The sequence below is a fragment of the Gallinula chloropus genome (genome assembly GCF_964237585.1).
Source record: "Gallinula chloropus genome assembly, chromosome: 2".
NCBI classification, from domain to species: Eukaryota; Metazoa; Chordata; class Aves; order Gruiformes; family Rallidae; genus Gallinula; species Gallinula chloropus.
Genome location: NC_140086.1, coordinates 137,564,309 through 137,585,241, shown reverse-complemented (window position 1 = coordinate 137,585,241; position 20,933 = coordinate 137,564,309). Strand labels below are relative to the sequence as shown.

Below are 20,933 nucleotides of genomic sequence, written 5' to 3'. Positions count from 1 at the left end.
GCTTTAGTTAGATTTCCTTTGTTTTGTCTGATTTGTCTTACATGTAAAGGGTTCAGCTAATTTTGGCCTCAATCATGCACATACATACTATAGATAGGAGCAACACACCACTTCCCAGTAAAACTTGCATGTGTAAAAGCTACCTCTCTGGAAGAGAAATGCTGGACTGGGATTGTTAAGGTCAAATTCATGTTCGTATTTAGGGGTTGCCTACATTGTGTGTAAAACAGTCAATTAAGAGAAATTGAGGACTGTCTTTAACTTGTGGACAACTTCTGTGAAGGGTTTATTGGAGTGTTTATATACTATCCAGTGAAGCTGCTGCTGTGTACTTTTCAATTCATTTTAAAGGTAGAGTCCTAAACTTTCTTGGAAATAAGTTTTTATTTAAAAGTTTGCATTCTTAAAATCAGCACTAATGGATAGTGTTTAAAATGACGTTTTTATTTTGAATAATAGAGAACAATTTCATTTCCATTTCTTTGAAGCAGTATGCCTTTTATAGAAAGTGTTGTGAAAGATTTTTCTGGCACTGAACAAAGACAGATTTCAAAATTTCAATGGAAAGAAGATTTTGAGAATGATAAATTAGAATAATGACCATAATATAAGAGAAAGTGAAGTCTTTGTATAACTATACCATAGTGTATCTAAATGCAACCTATGGTAAAAATAAAAGATAATGGGTTGGAAGGATAATTTAAGCAAAGCATAGAGGAAGAACTTAAAAATAGAGGAAGAACTTAAAAAGAATGGTCTGTGTTTCCCATATAGAATGGTATGCAGATTTCTTTTACTCAGGTGGTGTTTAGTTGGGGGGGGAGGGGGGGTGTTATTGTTGGTTTTTTGTTGGGTTGTTTTTTTTTTTTCCTTTTAAGAGCTCATTTATGGTTAAGAAAAAGGTGTGATGTATTAAAATAAGAGAGTTCTTTGGCTGCAGTGTATTTCATCTCCTGAGTAAAACTTGGGCATTTCTGGAGGTGCTGCCTTGCTGTAACTTTGTTTACTCTCTTAGCCACTGTTTCAGCCTTTCTTTATTCTCCTCCCTCATCTTCTCCACCAAAACTTGTGCTGTTACATTTAACGAAAGGACATCAGGCATTAGTAAAGCTCTAATGCATTTCAGGAGCTTTCTAATATTGTTTGGGGAAATGGTAAGATACTTGGTGTCTGGAGTTGGGGAAGAAGGCGTAACTCCTTGTCCTAAAAGATTATCCCCATGCTGAAAATGTATACAGCATGTGATGTTTGGAATATTAGTTCAGTAAACATGCTGCAGGAGGGAGGATTGCTTTATCTGTAGGTAATTACGATGAGAGTGCCGTGTTACGCAGAGCTACCATTGGGCCATGAGCTCAAAATATGGAACGTGCTCTCCTATGAAGAATTAGTAACCTAACATTCTTCAGTCTTTAAAACTTGGTTGAGGAAGGATTGATGGTGGTCTACAAATCATGATAGACATGAGTGTGAACTGTCTCTTCCTATGGAAGAACTATGGAGTGCCAAGTAAATCCAGTAGAAACTATATTTAAAATAAAGACAGGCCATTCTTCAAACAATGGCTGTGCATATGGAACATTTTGTAGAAGGATGCTCTGGGTGCTAAAATATTGAAGAGAAGACTGCATGGTTTTGTTGGAGGGAAATCTATGGAGGCTTCTACAGAATAGGTCCAGGAACAATGTCTAGCTTGGGGAGTACCTGGACTGAACATACTTGGAAGAATAATGGACAAGAACATAATGTTTACTTGCTGTCTTCTTACTCATCCATGAGCATCAGTTTATGGCTCAGTTGAAGGCCAAATACCAGGCTAGACTGACCGAGTCACCCTTTCTCACAGTCCAATCACAAGCAATGAGTTGGATTTTTTTTTTAATTATTACTGACAGTTTTTTTATGCAGCTAATAGAAATGGCACTTCACATAAGTGTGTATGTTTGAGAATCAGGGAAATTATATTACTTAAAGGCCAAAATATAGAAGTAGGTTTGGGGTTTTTTTAAGGAACAACTGAAAGTACGGTCATTTTGGATTTATGATTTCAACTGGAAGATATCTATTCAGCAAATCTGAGCTATGCCAATATATTTAAAGACAGGTGAAGGTTCAGTTTTGCATGTCATCTGTTGTGTTCTGAGCTACTTCTGCAGAAGCTTTGACAGCAGGATCAGCAGCTGTCTTGTAAGTAGCAGTGGTTGGAAAAGGAACAGAAAGTCATGGATAAACTGCTTCTGGAAGATCTCTTCTTTAATCTGTTGAGAAATGGCACTGTACTGAATAATGAAACAGGCTCTTACTTGAAGAAAAAAAAAAAAAGATGATACAGCTGACCTGGAGTGACCTGTTCTGGTTGAAAGATAGGCGAGTTACAGACACTAGCTTTCTGGCAACTCTGTGGCCTCAGCTTACTTTCATGAGAGCGGTTTTAAATGTTCAGAAGCACGGAGCCCTCTGCATCTGGCCATTTGCCACATCCCGTTGCTGCTGTGCAGTAATTAATCAGTTTGACAAGGATAGTGTGTGTGTGTTGTGATTGGGAAGGAAGTGTCAATTTGATTTGTGGTATCTCAAGGATTTGCTTGAGAGGCTACTGGTCAATTTGAGAGAATTCCTGAGCTACCTTGGGGCAATTAATAGACTACTAATGATTATTAAAATAGCTTATTGCCATTTGTATATTATTTTAAACACATTTACATACATCAAAATCTGCCTTACCAAGAGAGAGCTCCCAAAACTGAGAGATAAGTAGTAAAGAATGCCAGTTATAATAAAGCCAGTTTATAATGCACATATATAGAAAAACCATTTCAGTATAGATACTGTAGTCATTCTTCCCACTATTAGCAAATTACGGAACTAAGTAGTTTTCTCAGTTATCCTATGTCCAACCCAAAAAGACCCACCATCACCAACAATGTTGATTCACAGCATATGAGAATTAGTTTGCTTTGACTGTGGTCTTAGGACCATAACTTAGGATATGTTTTCATATTAGAACCTTACACAAAAAGCCTTTTTTTATCCCATATGCTTTTTTTTCCCCTTTTTTTTTTATTTCTAGTGATTGGGCCGTGGTCATGTGGAAGCCTTTGTTTAAGCACAAGAGAAGTGATACCATGGCTCTATTTTCCCTAAAAGCTTTGCTGTAATATGATTGAGGACTCTGAGCTTGGGTCTTGGTCACATCAGGGGTGCCTTGTAAATTCTCATTCTTTCAGACCTCACACTACTTGCATCTCTTTCTGTTCACATCGTCTAATTTGCAGTTCTAGATTTTCTGCTGAGAATGGAAGCAGACAGTCCCTCTCATAACACGTGGCTTCCAACAGCAAGAAAGTCAGCTATTCATTATAATTAGTTCAAGTTTCAGCAGAGTAAAAGAGCAGTTCTCTGGAGTGTAATGAACTCAAGGTTTCACAGAGAGGGAAGTATGGGGTGTGATATGTTGTTTCTGCACAAGCTAGGACAGGTACTTGTCATTTCATTCACCACCACTTCCCTGGCTGTCAGTGTTCTGAAATGCCAAGTATACCAGAAACGTTGGAGGGCAGCTCCTCTTGCGTGTTCAGTTGCATTCTGTTATGGGCAGCCCAAGTGACGTGGGGTCGCGGGAAGATAAACCACACCGATTTCTGAGGGGGTATTTTATTTATTGTATATAGTAAAGTGACCTGAAACATCATCACCGGTAAGGTGATTAATCTTAATTAGGGTAAAACATCTCGACAGAAAAAAGGTAGCTGCAGTTCAGAATGATCAGCAAATCCTCTTGTAAATGTTTTTTGTTTTGCATATTAACCCAGCAAGTAACTTCCCCTGCTTGAAGGTGACCGCTGTGCCTTAAGGAAGGAGATGCAATAAACTTTCATTCAAATATCTGGTTGAGATTCATGTTCTATACAAGATGTTCTGCATAGTGATTCTATGTGGAAGATTATTATATTTAACAGATTGATTCTTTAATTTCATATTAGTGTATTCTGGATAGTAGCATTGTGGATTGACATCTTTTGGTGGAAACATCATTCTCAGTCACAACATCTTGTGGACAGAGGCCTGATTTACAGAGAAATGGCCTGTGATGAGTGTGAAGGCAATTTGCAGAAATTGTGCAAGATGTTTTTACAATAAGTTAAATTTGTTTGCTGCTGTTGACTGTTTCAATTCCTGTGTTATCAATATTGTCAGATAATTTTTTAGTAGCAATGAGGTTGTGTTTTAACTTTCATGTGTTTGAATTCTAATCTTAATGTAACATTTTAAAGGTGGCGATACATGTGAGTATCTTCTGTCCAGTGGGAGATTTCTTGGAGAAAAAGTATGGCAACCCCACAGTTGTATGATGCATAAGTATAAAAATAGGTAAGGAAATTCATGTCTTCTGTTCATCTGCCTGGAAAGAAGAGTCATTGTTTGATTGCAGCTGGAGTAATCGCAGTGTTGTCTGTTTTTCACTTTTATCACAATAGCTCGATTTCCAGGCTTTCAAAAATATGCAGCTTTTATCAGAAAGTAGCCTTTTCCTTGTGCATTATCTGTGTGTCTACAGCATTCACCATAGTTGTATTCATATATAAAAACACAAATAAGTGTCGGTGATAGATTGGTACTGATACCTGCTGTGGAGAGCCACAAGGTTCTGCAAGAGAATGCATAGCTTCTTATGTCAATCTCACATTGCTGAAAAGGAAAATGCTGACCTTATGTGTAGAATCACAAGTAAAAAAAAGGTCCCAAGTAAAAGTAGCAATCACTTTTTTTCATCTACTAATAAGAGATATTTATTTTTTAGAATTATGCTGTTTATTACCATATCGAAACTACTGTGTGTGTTAGCTCCACAGACTAGGAAAGCCTGCTTGTTTTTTTACCTGATCACATTAGCAGGAGAGTTCTTTTTCATTTCTATGCAAATTATACTAAACTTTTTATTAATTCACCATGTTTAAAAAAAGATTTACCATTCTGTAGAGCTGGATATAATGCTTAGAAGTATCTATATTGCTTTCTAGATTTTCTAAACACTTTTTCCTAAAATAGAAATTTCCTGTAACATGAATGTTGCTGTTTTGTTTTACAGTGAAGCAAAAAATTGTCTCATAGACAAACATGTTGTGTTTCTAGGAGATTCTAGAATTCGACAGCTGTTCTATTCATTTATAAAACTCATAAATCCTCAAGTCAGAGAAGAAGGAAATAAGGTGAGCTGTTTTATTGTATTTTGATGATGGCTCTGTTTCTTTCTTCCTAATTTACCCCATAACTCTTCTCTGTACTTCAAAAAAGCAAGAAATTATGCTGTTTTCTGCCCTAGCCATCAGAAAGAAAATCCATAGAAAGGTCTTTTGCAGAAGAACAAGATTAGACCAAGATAATTGTTTCCTAATGAGATGATTGGGAATCTGAGAAGTGAACTAGGAAGCTCAAGAGAATGCTTGTGACAGTCTACGAATAAATTAATGAAGCTCTCTTGTCCCACAGCGAGCTTCATATTTGGCTTCTTGATGAGAAAATGATCGCTTCTTTGTGTGTTTTTAAACAGTAGTAATTCATGGCTTATAATTGGTAATTTTAAATGTCAGTTAAATTGCTGATCTAATCTCTTCGTAAAAGTCCTTGGGGCAACAACAGATTTCCAGGTCTAACTTGAGGCTGAAAATAAAAATAGCTTCTGGTCTTACCTTCCTTCTGATTGCTGCTGAAGAGCTGTTTGCATTTTGTCAGGTGAAGAATGGAGACTGAAGCTTGCAGGGTGGAAGCAGTGAGAAAGGATTTAGCTGTGTCATTTGTTGAACTGAATATTCATTACTTTTGCTGTATTGTGCTTCTTGGGCATATCCCTTTATGGATTTGTGTATATATGTGAGAGAAAGATATTTCCCCTTGAACCATGGTTCAGATTTGTCAATTAATTAACACTTCTGTCATTTAGAAGTGCAGCCCGGCAGCTTTTTCAGCAACCAGCACTTTGACTTGTCAAAACAAGATGTTTGAATAACTCCTTTTTTCCTAGTCTCTTGGCTAGGTCAAAGTTGCTGCCCAAAAGTGAGGATATGATAGAGTGCTGTAGTTTTGGGAGTCGAGCAGCAGCTTTTGTTAAGTATTTATGAAATCAAGATCTCAGTTTGTGGAAGAGAACCACACTTGTTCTTTTGGGCCAGGATTGAAACTGTTATTTTATTTAGTAGTACTTTAAAGAAGGATTGTGTATGCTGTAGCTGACTGCTTCCTGTCTGATTTCTTACAGTATCAGTCAGCAGATTTAAGAATGCATTTCAGACTTCATTTCTGTCTGAGATTTTCTTTTATTCTTTAATTAAAACTGATTTGGTTGTTTTGTGCAAAGAAGATGGGCAGATAAAAAGGAAGTCTAGGGAAAAGGAAGTGTAAGAAAAGAAAGAAAACAAGTTAGTTATTCTCATTTTGGGAGACTAAATTTGAATAAATATTGTATACCTTTGTAACAGAAAGTATTGAACAGAAAGTATTTCAGACTTCGTTGGATAGATTTCTTCCAGGAAAAATAACCCCTTATACAAGTAGCTTGTTTTATAAAGATAGTAACATAAATATTTTGCATGAGTATATTGGCAGGTTTATACAAGAAAAATCTGTTCTACTGAAAATAAACATTTGGGTGAGAGCAAATTAACATGTGAATGTAATTTATTATTTTTTTCTTTCTGAAAGTTTGTGTTTTGTTTTATTGCTTTGTATTTTTTTACAGCATGGAAATATCCCTTTTGAAGATAAATCTGCTTCAATTAAAGTGGTAAGTTTTTACCTGGCATTAAATTTCAAGCCATAATAATACATATTATTATTTCATACAATTTAATCCAAATTGCAGACAGAGCTGGATTTTTCACATTTCCACAAATGCTGTATAAGTCAAAAGAAGATTTAGACATTGTTTATAGATTAAAAAAAAAATCAGAGGTCTCAATGAATTACATTTTGAATAAGATTCTTTGAGAGACTTTGGCTTTGAGTATTCCCTGTTAGATTTGGGCATAGGCTGTGAAGGCATATATAATTTTTCTTTTTGTGCTATTCCAGTAAGTATTCCTGCCACTGCTTTTGCATGTAGAAATAGACCACAATGTTGATTATGATGAGGATTTTTTTTTTTTAAAGAAAACAAACAAACAAACTCCTTGAGGGTAGGTTTTATGAAGGGCTCTGTTCTCCTCTCCCCTGGCAGTTGAAATGGTGTCCTCAATAGCTTTCTTTGCTTCCCATGACAGCTGTCAGCAGTGCTGGCATTCTGCTAGTCATGTATTTGTTTATCTCCTAGAGACAGCTCATTCTCTGTTCATGAAAACCAAAGCAGCAGTGTACTTGCTGACTTGTCTGCAAGTGAGTTTTCAGTACCTGCCTGTGCACTTTACAGCGTGAGCCCCTGGCCGTTTAAGCCTGTGCCATCTCGCTCTGTATTTGTGCTGTAAGCAGCCCTGGTGCAGCTGCAGAGTGGGCAGGTTTAGAAATCAATTCAGCCACACACTTACTTTGTAGGGATCCTTCACAGTTTAGTTAATGTCAATTAATGGAGTTTTTTGTTTGGTTGGTGTGGGTTTCAAATTTTTATTAGGCTACTGCTTGTCTTTACGCTGAAGGAGTAAATCTGCATTTATGTTGCAGGATTTCTTGTGGTATCCAGAAGTTAATGGCTCTATGAGACAACGTATCAAATCTTGGACAGAGGTTTGTGTTAAAACCCTGTTTATTTTCAGGAAATACAGTAACTGCCTGGGTTTTTTTTGGATACACACAACTGTGGTAGTTCAGCAAATGCAGCATATCACATATATTCAGTCAGTTATGTACCAGAGATCTGAAATTCGACATCAAAATAGCGAAAGGGGGTGTTTGCTGACGTATATGTTTCTGGGCTTCTCCTGGTCTCCCAATGATGGCTTCACTGGAACCAGAAACCCCAAACCAAAACAGAACACTACTCCTAGGGGCAGGTTGATTCATCCTATTAAGAGAGGAAAGGATTTTACTCTGATTTGGCATGTCTCTTCCTCTGTGTCTGCTATGGCTCTGCCTTTATGTGGCCAAAAGGTTTTGATCCTTAGCAATCCCTTCCAACTTGAGATAATCTATATTTGATGAATTTATGTTTATGTATGAGTGTTCCAAACTGAAGGACAAAGGCAATTTGGAAAGTCAAGAATGCCTTCATTTTTTTCCCCAATATTTCCCTCAAATTGCATACTAATTCATTTACTTATTTCAGTTATAAGTTGTGATGTTATTCAGCATAATATGTTTACAGATTGGCAACTAATTTTTTCTTGTTTCTCCCTTTGTTACCCTTTAAATAGCCTGGAGTTGTTTAGGAATGCTCCCCAGTGATTGTTTTGGTACTGTATCTGTCATTCTTGCACAACACCTTCCATCAAGTTAGCTGAAGTTGTATTCATTTTTCCGTGGTTTTTACAAAAAACTGGGACCTGCTAAACCCTTGTTTTACCAAGGCAAAACTCACACAGAGGTGATGAGCAGTGTTTGTGTCCTTGTACTCTCTGTTTGAGCACATATTCTATTCCTTGTCCCAGACATCATTTTCAAGCCGCTGGGGCAGTGACTGCCCATTGTCCTTGCTCTGTGTTAGCAGTGGGTTTACAGCCACTTCAGGCAGCACAACAGCTCAAACAGATATTTGAGAATGTGGAGACTCACTGACAGAAAAAATGCTTTAATAGTATCATCTACAGTTTACTTAGACCTTAGGAGGAGATGTTTAGATAGCTTTTAAAGAGAACTTCTGATGTTAAATTGATAATGATTGTGTTATTGTGCTTTATACTGCTGCAGATTCTGTCATGTGAAAAGTTTGTGTATCATAAGTTGATATTTTCTGTAATATACTTGCAGCCTGTGCTTTTCTAACCATTAGCTGATGGACAAGTTGTCACAGTTAATTAAAATATGAATCTTAGTTAACCTGCTCAGTATAATAATAATTTGTGAAGATTTAAAAACTAATCTCTTTTTAATTTGTGTCTTAGAGTTCTGTGGCAAAACCTCATATAATTGTAGCAGGAGCTGCAACGGTAAGTTACACATATATGGGGCATTTGAGTAAAAAGGAGGTTCTATTAGGATGAATGTTACGCTTTAAGATGGTTACATTATGAAGTTGTTAAACCCAGATGATAATAAAAAACACGCTCTCAGCTCTAAAATATCAGGTATATTTTGTAATACCTGTAAGATACACTGTATTTGCTTGTTGGTAGCAGTACTGGTTGATAAGCACTGATTAGCTTGAACTAGCTAATAAAGTGGCTTCTTTGCTAAAGCAGATTGTTCGTTTTAAAAGGTGAATAAACTGAGATGCATTTTTTATAAACTCTTTTCAGTCACAGAATACTGCTTTTGAGCATGGCACAATCTGAAATGCTCTTTTTGAGCACACATTTATTTTAGAGTTAGATGGGCAAAGCCCTGAATTTTACATAAATAATTCAACAGCCAAAGAAATTGCATTTCTTGAATTTTATACCACTGAAGTTTCTACCACTGCCATGAGCCTTACAGAAAACAGGGCTGACAAGAACCTGCAGATACCGCCTAACCCATCAGTTTGCCACAGTGCAGGAGCAGTTAGTTATACCTGTGTCACATGGGACAAAAGTCAACCAAAAAAAACTTCCAGGGATGGAATTTGGCAGCCTCCCCAAGAGCTCAAGAGCCGCACTACTGTTCCAGTAGTGGCTGGTACTGGGAATCAAGAGTCAAACCACTGCTCATCTCGTTAATTCCACGTTTGATGTCCCTTACTTCCAGATATTTTGGAACTGGAATTTGAAAGCAATTAGCTATTATAAATTCATATCAGCTCAAGTGTAGAGGGGGATAAATGTGTTATATTTTAAATAAAGTCCTTTGAAAGTAGTTTGGTTTAGAGACTGCTCAAGCATTCTAACAGTCTGGAAGCTCCTGGTCATGCCAGTCTGTAGTGAATTCTCCCCATTTTAGGGGGTGATCATATGTGTATGCAGACCCCCTCATGTTTCCTGAGAGATTAGAAATTCTCTTTTTCCTTACAAGTGAACCATGCAAATTCTCTTCCTCCCTAGAATCCATGTAAATACCTGAGCTTTAGGAATCTTAGCCTGTAATATCTCTTTTCAGTCTGAGAATCTAGCGTGTCTTAATAGCGTGAGTCATTGTATTTCACACAGAATATGAAACAGGCTGCCCAGAGAAGTAGTGGATGCCCCGTCCCTGGAAGTGTTCAGGGCCGGGTTGGATGGGGCCCTGGGCAACCTTGTGTAGATCCAGGCCTGGAGGTTGGTGGCCCTGCCTGTGGCAGGGGGGTTGGAGCTCTATGATCCTTGGGGTCCCTTCCAACCCATGCCATTCTATGATTCTATGATATTATATGTGTGTACTGTTCTGGTGTGCAGAAGGTCAGGTTGCAAAACTACAGGACTCTTAGCTAATTAATTCCTTTTACACACACACACACACACACACACACACACACACACACACACACATTAACTTTAACACACATTAATAGCCTTTTGTCCTTTATGAACAGGAGGAGACATGAACCAACAATATGTGTGTGATGCTGTCCTCTTTATAATACCCAACCATTAATAATGATATCTAGAGCTGGCCAAAGATAAACATCCCTTATTTTAAGGGATTTGCAGAAAAAGAAAGTGCTTCAGAAATCTGATGCATAAGCAATATTACCATGGCTAGCACCAGTGTGGTAACCTGCTACTAGATTAAACTGGTGTGTGCCCTTGGGCTTGTCAGCATTTTGAAACTTACCTGTAATTTAGCTCTCCATTTAGTCATGCTACTTTGCTTTGGACATATCTGTCTTAAGATGTCAACTCCACAACAATTTATAAATAGAAGTGAGGTCTTATAAGATGGAGAAGATCCAGCTAGTGAAAAAGACTCAGTAGCTTATTCTGGGAAAAGGAGATTCTCTGAGAATGTCACAGCAGTGCTCTGCTTCTTAGTTCCTGACTTCCTCTTGAACAGAATATGTTTCTTAAAATGTCTCTTTAATCATGAAATACCTATAGTATCTAAAGGTTTAGCTAATGGGAGAAACTGCTTTTTTTCCAGAGTGTAAGTTCTCACAGCAGCTTACTTGGTTTCATGAAGTATTCGTTTATATTTGATAATATTCTCAGGAAGTGGATTAATCTGTGTACTTGGCTTACATAAAGAAATTTATGTGAGTATTTAGAAATAACTAGAGAGATCACTGCATTCAGGCTAATTTATTTTTTTATTGTTTTTACAGATTTTGACCAAATAAGTATAGATATAGTAAAACTTCTAAATAATGCTAAATCTGCTTTTCCTGTAGCGTGGGAGATTGTTTTCAGAAGTTAGGAGAAATTGTTGGGGTGGATGTAGCATTGTTCCAATCACTTCATATAGAAGATTAAATCAGCATTATTTTTTTCTTTGCCAGATTTTGCTTGCATGCCTCTCTTGTTGTGGTCAGTTTTCCTAGAGTAAAATCTACCAAATTGGCCATGATTTTTATATAAGGTGACTGGCTTTGCTACTTCATAATTGTTCAAAGTCAAGAGGCTTTTAATTAAAATGCCTTGCATTGTTTAATTTCTGAAATATCAAACATACTTTAATATTATATATTCTGAATTTAAATGGTCTGTTTGAATTCATTTGTCTGTCTAGACAGTGGGTTGTCCACAAGCAGTTTTTTAGCACTGGGAAGGTGAAGACTAAAGAAATAATCTAGCTTTATAGAAATAATGAAAACCAGCTGCTAACAGAGCAATGGAATCAGTTAATTAAGAGTCCTTAGACACAGAGATTCTGAATAACTGTCTTTTTTTCTCCAGTGGTCTATCAAGATTCACAATGGCAGCAACGAAGCCCTCACACAATATAAAATCAATATCACCTCAATTGCACCTCTTCTGGAAAAATTAGCAAAAAGTAGTGATGTTTACTGGGTCTTACAAGGTAAAGTAACAAATAGGAGGTAACAATTTCTACTGTCACTGTCTGTTGAATCATTATTGTGTAGGATATGGAAAACTTGGTCTGCACTGCTTGCTTGCAGAGTAAAAAGGGTGTTGGTTGAATTCCAATCTGGCCTATTTTCCAGTCTTAACTGCCTGGTACCTAACTAGCTGTTACCTAAATTTGTGATTTTGAAGTGCTCTCAGGAAAACCTTTTGCCTTGTGAACTCTTAGTTCTTTGTTAGCTTACTTTCAGGTTCAGTATGCCAGGTCTGTTCTCTCCGTGCTGTGCTCCATACGTGCCTCCTGGGAGATAAGACCACAAGTGAATAAACCAGCTGCATTCCTGTGTTTGTGTTCAATTAAATTTTCAGATTACATAAATAATAGGAGAGGTTCAACAAGGGCATCCTCTGTGTGTGTCTGGAATGAATAGACATAATTTCTGAAGCCTGCAGGCAATTAAGTGCTGTTTCATTCCTCTGAAAAAATGAAATTCTGCCATCACTTAAACTGGAATCAACAGGAGCAGGTGGTATATGCTTATGGACTATAACTTAGAGAAATGAGAAGCCATTTTCTTCTGCAGTACCTAGAGGGTATGAGAGATTATTTTTTGCCATGTGTCTGTTCTGCTGCCTGCCTTCTGTCCTCTTGGCTTTGGAGTCTTTCCTTGGGGGATTCCATTACTGAGAGAAAGCTTAAGCAGCTCAGCATTCCAGCACTATGCGCTTTTCATGGGTTTGGGAAAATTAAGCAGGCATTCATGTCTGGCTAAAAGCTTTCTAATCTCTAAGTGCATATGCATGACTTAGGGAATGGTGTTAAGAACATTTCACCCTAAACAACTCTCATTGCTACTCTAGTTACTGTAACAGTCACTCATTCCTCACTGTTCCTTTTTTTCCATATCCCTAAAGAATTGTGACTCCCTAAATGGAAGTAGCCTGCATGACTTGAGCTAAGAATTAGTCAAATAGAAGATTAACAGGTCTGTTCTTTGTCCTTTAACATCTAGACCCTGTTTATGAAGATATTCTGAGTGAAAGTCGGAAAATGATAACTAATGAGAAAATAGATGCTTACAATGAAGCAGCTGTTCGTATTCTGAACAGCAGCTCCCGAAATTCCAAAGCTAAAGTTAAAGTCTTCAGTGTGTCAAAACTGATAGCACAAGAAACTATCATGAAGTCTGCAGATGGCCTGCATCTCCCTGAATCAAGTCGAGATACAGTAAGTGCTTTTGTCGTTGGTCAACATTAGAAAGTCCTAATAATAAAAAAAGATTTTACGTGAACATTCTGAAGTGTCAGACAATGTGTATGGGATGAGGCCAAACTTTCTTCAGGAAAATTTGTTCAGATGTTCTCAATAGGTGGGAGGGCAGCCAGCATATAGGCTATTTAAAAACCATCACAGTAAACACATTAGTGCGTAGCTATTTTAAAATAGCTGTTAATCCACTAGATCTTTTAGATCCTGAGTGCAAACTTTGTGCCTTCATCTGCATGAATTGGAGTGATAATGATTTGTCAGGCAGCACTAAGAAATAAATCTTAGATGTTCCTTTATGTGCCCATGTAATTTTTTTTTTTTAGCAGGGAGTATGAAAAGGATAGGGAAACACATAATATACACCTTTCTGGTGGCATGGAGTGCCACTGACTTTATTTCTTATTTTATTTTTACCTACACATACACACACAAACATATATATGTGCATGTAGGGGTGTGTATATGTATGCAGTGAGCCCCCCTGTGCTTTATCAGCGTGCCCTTCTTGTGACTGAGTTCTCCCGCCGTGTCACTTGTAGCTCCACTCCTGTGCAGGTTTCAGTTGCTCTCAAATGCCACTGGCTGAACTATCACCCCACTGCAGGTTTCAGTCTCACTGTCATGCTTTAGAGACATTCATTACTGTGCCCCTTTAAGACCCCAGTTGGTGAGCTATTTTTCATTTATGGTTCATTCAGCTCTTTATAGCTCCTTTTACCAGCAGCAGAGAGAATCTTTCTGTTCTCAGGATTAGGATTAGCTCTTTCTGCTCACTTGAAGAAGCTGAAGGGTTTCCTGTTCAGAAGAGAAGTTCAGACTGTACTGTGGAATGCAACTAGGTATATGGGGGTACTGTGAAATTTTATCTGCATAGTGCTAAGGGAGAATTGCGTATTGTTTATGTCAGTGTGGGATCTAGAAGAAAATTTTTTGCAATGAGAACATAAGCTTTTTTTATTGAAAATTGATAAAACTGTCTGTTTCTTTTGACACTTTGACAGAATGCGATGATTCTTATGAATGTCTACTGCAATAAGATCATGAAGCCCATTGATGGCTCCTGCTGCCAACCTCAGCCTCCTCTCACCCTAATACAGAAGTTAGCTTTCTGTTTCTTTACTTTGTCCATTATTGGATATTTAATTATCAATGTAATTCATCGGAATAATTTCCGGAAGAACAAATGCACTGATTTGGAAAGTGGAGAAGAGAAGAAGCCTGACATCAGCGCTCCTAACATTTCTACTTTGGAGATGCTCCTACACTCCTTCTGCAAACTTGGTCTAATCATGACCTATTTTTATCTGTGCGACAGAGCAAATCTTTTCATGAAGGAAAATAAGTTTTATACACATTCATCTTTCTTCATACCAATCGTCTATATCTTGGTTTTGGGGGTGTTTTATACCGAAAATACAAAAGAGGTAATGACATCCTACTTACAATGTTGTTTCCCAGTGGGAGTGTAAATAACTAATTGCTGAATATTAAAAATTGTATTTTCAAAGGCAGTATAACTCATCTGCAAAAAAATGCATTCACAACTAATATAACATTTGCATGATGTTAGATGCAAAAGCTTTTTGAAAGCATATGGCTTTGAATGCTTTTAGCCTTTGGCAGTCAGACATGGCATGGGGATACCTCAGATACAAGGCAGCATAAAGCACAGTAAAATCTGGTAGACCTGTGTCCACTAGACAAAAGTCTTTGACAATTGAGACCTATGTACCCATAAAATGGTTTATTGTTTTGAACTTTTTCTCCTCATTTTGTAGATGTTCGTTGTACTTTTTGGAATAGCAACACTCTTCTTTTGTTTTGCATTAGACTAAAGTGTTAAATAGAGAACAGACTGATGAATGGAAGGGCTGGATGCAACTTGTTATTTTGATTTATCATATCTCTGGAGCAAGCACTGTAAGTGATCAGAATTTTTTTGTAAGTGGGAATGCAATTTGGGTACATTACTTCAAAAGAAAAGTAGTGCAAATGTGTATTAGGGCTTAACATAGTAACTTACGCTGTTGTTCCTGTTAAAGGTGTTAACAGAATTCGTTTTTCTCTCTATTTAAATATACATTTCATTGCTTAGAGCATTTTGTGCCATTACTTAGCCAATGAAAAAATACACCTGTGGAATGTTATGATAATTTATTTTTAAATTGTAGCCAAACATCATTTTTATGTTCAGAGCTTGGAAGTGTTGAAGAGGAGCTTTTGGAGGTCCTTTCTTATAGAATATCGAAGTGAAGAGTAATAAATAGCAGAAACATTTTAATGTCTGAGAGGTTAGGGTTACCAAAGAGCTCAGGAAGAAACAGGGAAATGCAGCATGTTTCTTTTCTTAGTTAAACCTGATTTACTGCAATGTATAAAAAACATAAAATGGGGGAGGAAAGGAAATTCAAAAGCATATATGTGGCCATTTACAAAAGGTACTTCATTTTTTCTCAACAGTTTTTGCCTGTGTACATGCACATTCGAGTTCTGGTTGCTGCATATCTGTTCCAAACAGGTTATGGACACTTCTCATATTTTTGGATAAAAGGGGACTTCGGTGTATACAGAGTGTGTCAGGTAAGAATATCTACTCACCATTCTTATAAATAAATCTATTCACATAACAAAATACCCGTAATAGATACGTACTCCCTAAATAATGTGATAGGAGATTATTAAACCAAGGTTTGCACATGAAAAATGGTTATTGTTTCTATGTAATCTGACCTGTTGAATCAGTAATGTTTGTCTAATACAAACATACCATGTGTAAATGACACTTGCAGTATAAAAAAAGTAAGTATGTAGCCTTTAAAATATTAAGACAAAGTAATTTCCCAATACGTAGCGATGGGGTTTTCATTGCAGTAGCAATTTACAGTATATAGTGATGGATAGGTAACGATCCAAGCAGACTGGCTGGCAGTAACAGCAGTGCCATTAGTTATTCACAATAAATTTATTTGCTAAAACTTTGAGATTTATTCTGTAGTTAGTGGTGAGTAAGAGATTTATGTGGCTAGCTGTGATGTTCTGAATCACCCTCTGGAATAGCTTCTCTCCACCTATCTATGTTGAGAATAGATAGGTGGTGTGAACGATCTCATCTGTTGTCCCCTCTTGGCAAAAAAAAAAAATAATGTGGTTTTCCCAAATTAGCCATTGGAGAGACCACATTTTGCTTCTCTTACCTTGTTCTTACAACATCAGTCTGCTCCATGTTGATAGTTTCCCATGAGGTTGGGGTTCTTTATTCATATGCTTCCATTAGTTTTTTTTATACAAGTAGATAAATGTTTGGTGAAGCCACTTGCTGAAATTGTGAAAGCTTGTTATTATGGTATGCATTTTGGGCTTTTCTCCTCACTTGAAATGACAAACTTCTTGGTTGGTTAGTTGGGGCCATTAATAGTGTCCCGAAGCACTTGTGGCATCTTTCTGTACTTCAGCTGAGTGATGTTCTGGATTTATTAAAGAAACTTCAAGTTGCTGTTAAGTAGCTGTTTTGGATTGAAGCAGGTTACTAACACATAAACAAGCATCACTACAGTATTTGTCACCTCTTTCAAGACACAGGAAAGTATCGCCAAGTACTGTACGTTACTTTTTCTTTCATTCTTAACCGAGTTTGGGTTGTTTGTTGTCGGGGTGTTTTTTGTTATGACTGTTACTTCTGTTTAACAGTATATCCATTTGATGTCCATTTCATATGTACCCATTGGATATATATGGTATGGTCAGAAATACCAAAGCCCTGTACTGTTTTTCTTTATAAACAGATGAAAATTTCACTAACATTATCATATGTATCAGCTTCCTTTGAAAAATACACAGGGTTTTGGTGTTTGGTTGGTTGGCGTTTTTTAAATGTAAACACTGGTGTTTTTCTTGGTCCAAAAGGTTTTTCAGTTATGGCTTTGAGTTTTCAGATCAAAATGCAAAATAGGGAGAAGACAAGTATTTTCCAGTCAGCTCTATTGATCCTATACGTTGTCTTCTTTTCCAAAAGCAGTGTATTGGAGCCTGCCTTTGTTAACAAAGAAAACAAATTTTCACACCGTACCAGTACTGGAGAACGTGCCTGTTCTTGTGGTTTCTCTCCCAGGTTTTGCAGTGTGTGCTGTACCAGTTTAAAAATGACTCTTTAATTCCTGTTACACATTATATTGTCAGGTAACTCAGATCATCGTGCTTATTACATGGATTCAGCAGCCTAACTGCAGCGCTGCCAGTGACATGACCCTGGCTTTAACTGAGCTAGCCCAGGTGCAATGGGACTGGAAGCAGAGAGGCATTTACAGTGTCCAGCAGCTGGAATACTCAGTCCCCAGCCTGGAGTCAGTCCTATTTTACACTGTTTTCATTGCTATCTCTTCCCAAGTAGGCCAGCATAGGCAGCTCCAGTAATACATAACCAGCCTGCAGTCTTACATGGCATTATTGATGTTCCCTGAGATCCTTATCCCTGTTTCAACTGAAACAGAATCAGAACGTGAGATGTATAATAGATAGATATTTTTGTATAGTGCTGAACAAACTTGTCCCCTGTCTCTCTTATCTGTGCCTCCTAGTTTATATATCATCTGTCTTCCTCCTTCTGATTCCTTCCAGGTTTTATTCCGTCTCAATTTCTTGGTTGTGGTACTGTGCATAGTGATGGACCGACCTTACCAGTTCTACTACTTTGTGCCATTAGTCACTGTCTGGTTTATGATCATTTATGCCACCTTAGCTATATGGCCTCAGATCGTACAGAAGAAAGCAAATGGTAAGGTTCCCCCCCTTGTGGTATAAAGCATTGGCATGTTACTACAAATGATAGCCATACAGGAAATTATATTGTTACTAGATCTCAACCTGGCCTTAACATAGGCAGAGTATGTTAAACAGCTGTTCACAGAAATATGGCTCACAGAAATAGATGAATAATCTGCTAGTTGAGATACCAGCTGTTACATTTTTCAAGTCTGTCTGTGGTTACAGTCAGAATACTTTTTAATAGACTTTAGCCATCAGAAATGCGTTTTATAAAGAGCTGTGATGCTGCTGAATACAAGCTGAAAGCAGAGGGTACTCCATGTACGCTGAGACTGTTGCTGTAGTATGGTAACGGGTACGGCACAAACAGTCAGCATTTAGCCTGCTGACATGTCTCATCCATCCTGAGCTCTGATCCTGCTATATCCTCCCAAAGAAGAACTTGGGGATTGTTATTTTAGTATCTTAGATTAAGTGAACTATCAGAAGTATGTCTTGTGATGTGGGTATTTTAAATGAAAACTCAAGTGAAATCCCAGTTTACTTTACGCATTGCTGTTCACTGAACAGCTGTCATCATGTGGTAAGTGCTTATTACTTAATTTACCTAAATTAGAATTAAAACCTTAAAAGTCTTAGATCCTCCTTCCCTACTGATGGAGTAATATTGAAGTTGTATATTCTACAGGTATGACAATGGAATACACCAAATGCATGGTAGGAATAGATGCTGAAAAAATACAGTGTTTTTTTACAAGCTATCTCAAAGGCAAATAGCTCCAATACTTTTTTTTTTCTACACAGGCACTTCTTTTCCAGATAACAGAAATGACTATTGTGTACTTCAGAGCAATCATGTACTGTGAAACTAGAAAACGTTTCAGTGATAACTTTCACTTGTTTATCTCCCTGTTTACAGCTGCCAATTTGTTTGGCGAGTGTTGCAATGCTGAGAGGCTTGGGTAGAGATTAGTATCAGTCCACAGGTTTGAGGAGCAGTCTCTCAGACTTGCCTTAACAGGATATTTGTCTTTCACGACCTGCAGATGAGCTTTGCAGTACAGCTGGTGCCTCAAAGTTTAATATTTCACACAACAAATGATGTTGGGCATTTTGCTTTATTTATTTGTTTGCATTCACTAGACTAAGGACTGCCTGTGCAGAGTGCTTGGGAAAGCAGGGGCTTTGAAACAGAGCTTCTGTTGGAACACCTAAATTCTCATCTTTTCTATACATATGTTGTCCCTCTTTTAGACATGAGGCTGAAGTTACGATTAATAGGTTGTTAATTGGGAATGTTTATTTCAATTGCTTAAAGTAAAATTTTGTATGTAAATGTAGATAGGGATAAAATATTGCTGGCAATATTTGAACACTTATCCATTAATGTATGTATTACTAAGAATAGCTACACTAAGTAATTGGCAATTATTATTTAATGTGTCCTGGGTTTTTCCTATTGAAGAATTGATAACCATATGCTTACTCTCTGATTTCTTCCCCAGGGAACTGCTTATGGCACTTTGGTTTACTGCTGAAACTGATTTGCTTACTGACATGTATATATTTTCTCTCATATTCTCAGGTTTGTAAATGTTGACTGTTATTATCCTTAACAACCTAAGGGTATGTTAGCTACCTCTGCGTTTTAGTGTGCTCATAACTTGTATATTTACTCCCATATCATAAACCCAGAAGAAAAACACCCAAAGGAACCTTTCAGTTTCTTTTTATACTTGAATTGGTGTGGATGCTGGGAAAAACATAATTCAGGATCTTACACATTTCTTGGTAATGCTTGACATGTTTTCAGTATACTGCAGCACACTGAGTAAAGACAAAGGTCTGTGCTTTGGTTTTGGGGTGCGGTTTTTTGATGTACTTAAAGTCACTTGTTTTTGCTAGCGTATGGCGGTACGTGTGGTGATGTGGTGATGTAAAGATCAATGTCTCTTAGAGACCTGGCCTTGGCTTTGATACTTTGTCAAAAGACTGGTTCTGATGCTGCATTAGCAACTTCCTGCATGCTGCAAGCATAGCTGACAGAAATAAGGGCAGATATTGTTGCTTCTGGATTTTACAGGGGAGGCTCAGTGGTTTTCATCCTTCATTGGTTTTAAGTCTGTTGAACTGTAGTCTTCTGTATAGTATGCATTCATTACCCCAACACATCAGCATCAGCAGATCTCTCCCTTTAAGCCTGCAGCACAACAGGGAAGGTGTGGCAGTACTTTTATGGGAAGTAAAACTGTAACCCTCTCTCATCTGAACAAGTATTTCTACTTTTGCCTTTTCTTTTTTTTTTTTTTTTTCTTTTGTGAGGACAAATGCCTTCTAAGGGAGCCTTTTACTTTGGTAATGCCACCTAGCTGGTGAAGGAGGGATGTGATAATATTAAGAGGCAGCACATTGACTGAAATGTAGTAAATATGGTTGATACTGATGTTAATGCTTTTGCCATGTGTATTTTTTACAGGGCTCATTTGAGAAGATCTTTTCCTTTTGGCCACTGTCAAAGTGTTTTGAACTGAATGGGAATGTCTATGAATGGTGGTTTAGGTGGAAGTTGGATCGCTACGTATGTAACATTTGCACACATTTATTCTGGGGTCTTGAGAGGATTTTGTTTAATCTGGGGGGGACAGAGGTTTGGTTTCTTTTCCTCTGTAGAAAGTGGGAGTTTGTCCCAGTGTATGGTTTAATAGAAGACTAAGGTGCACCCACCTCACTTCTGCAAGTGTCTGTCAAAGCTTTCATAAAAGATGGATGTTGATTTTTTTGCTGCTGCATCCTGCTCAGTTTACTTTTAAAAAAGACATTAATAAAATTATCTAGATTTGTCTTTTCTCAAAAATTTTGTTGTGAAAATTTACCACCTGTAGCACTTCAGGCTATTAAAATGCAAG

The 20,933-nt window shown here is 37.4% G+C and overlaps 1 protein-coding gene across 2 annotated transcripts in view; it reads left to right on the top strand.

The window, feature by feature from the left end:
• CASD1 (CAS1 domain containing 1) overlaps window positions 1–20,933 on the top strand; it is a gene marked incomplete at its 5' end in the record, with an annotated part of 28,411 nt that overhangs the window by 3,571 nt on the left and 3,907 nt on the right. Inside the window, 13 exons of one of the 2 annotated variants that reach the window (XM_084279897.1) lie at window positions 4,275–4,371; window positions 5,090–5,210; window positions 6,737–6,781; window positions 7,651–7,713; window positions 9,027–9,071; window positions 11,868–11,991; window positions 13,010–13,224; window positions 14,268–14,690; window positions 15,097–15,186; window positions 15,727–15,846; window positions 17,881–18,037; window positions 19,533–19,612; window positions 20,504–20,605. In XM_084279897.1, coding sequence (XP_084136023.1) covers window positions 4,275–4,371; window positions 5,090–5,210; window positions 6,737–6,781; window positions 7,651–7,713; window positions 9,027–9,071; window positions 11,868–11,991; window positions 13,010–13,224; window positions 14,268–14,690; window positions 15,097–15,186; window positions 15,727–15,846; window positions 17,881–18,037; window positions 19,533–19,612; window positions 20,504–20,605 — 1,682 coding nt within the window. Of the gene's footprint in view, window positions 1–4,274; window positions 4,372–5,089; window positions 5,211–6,736; window positions 6,782–7,650; window positions 7,714–9,026; window positions 9,072–11,867; window positions 11,992–13,009; window positions 13,225–14,267; window positions 14,691–15,096; window positions 15,187–15,726; window positions 15,847–17,880; window positions 18,038–19,532; window positions 19,613–20,503; window positions 20,606–20,933 lie in introns of those variants that run through there. The other variant, XM_084279898.1, reaches the window with a different exon arrangement.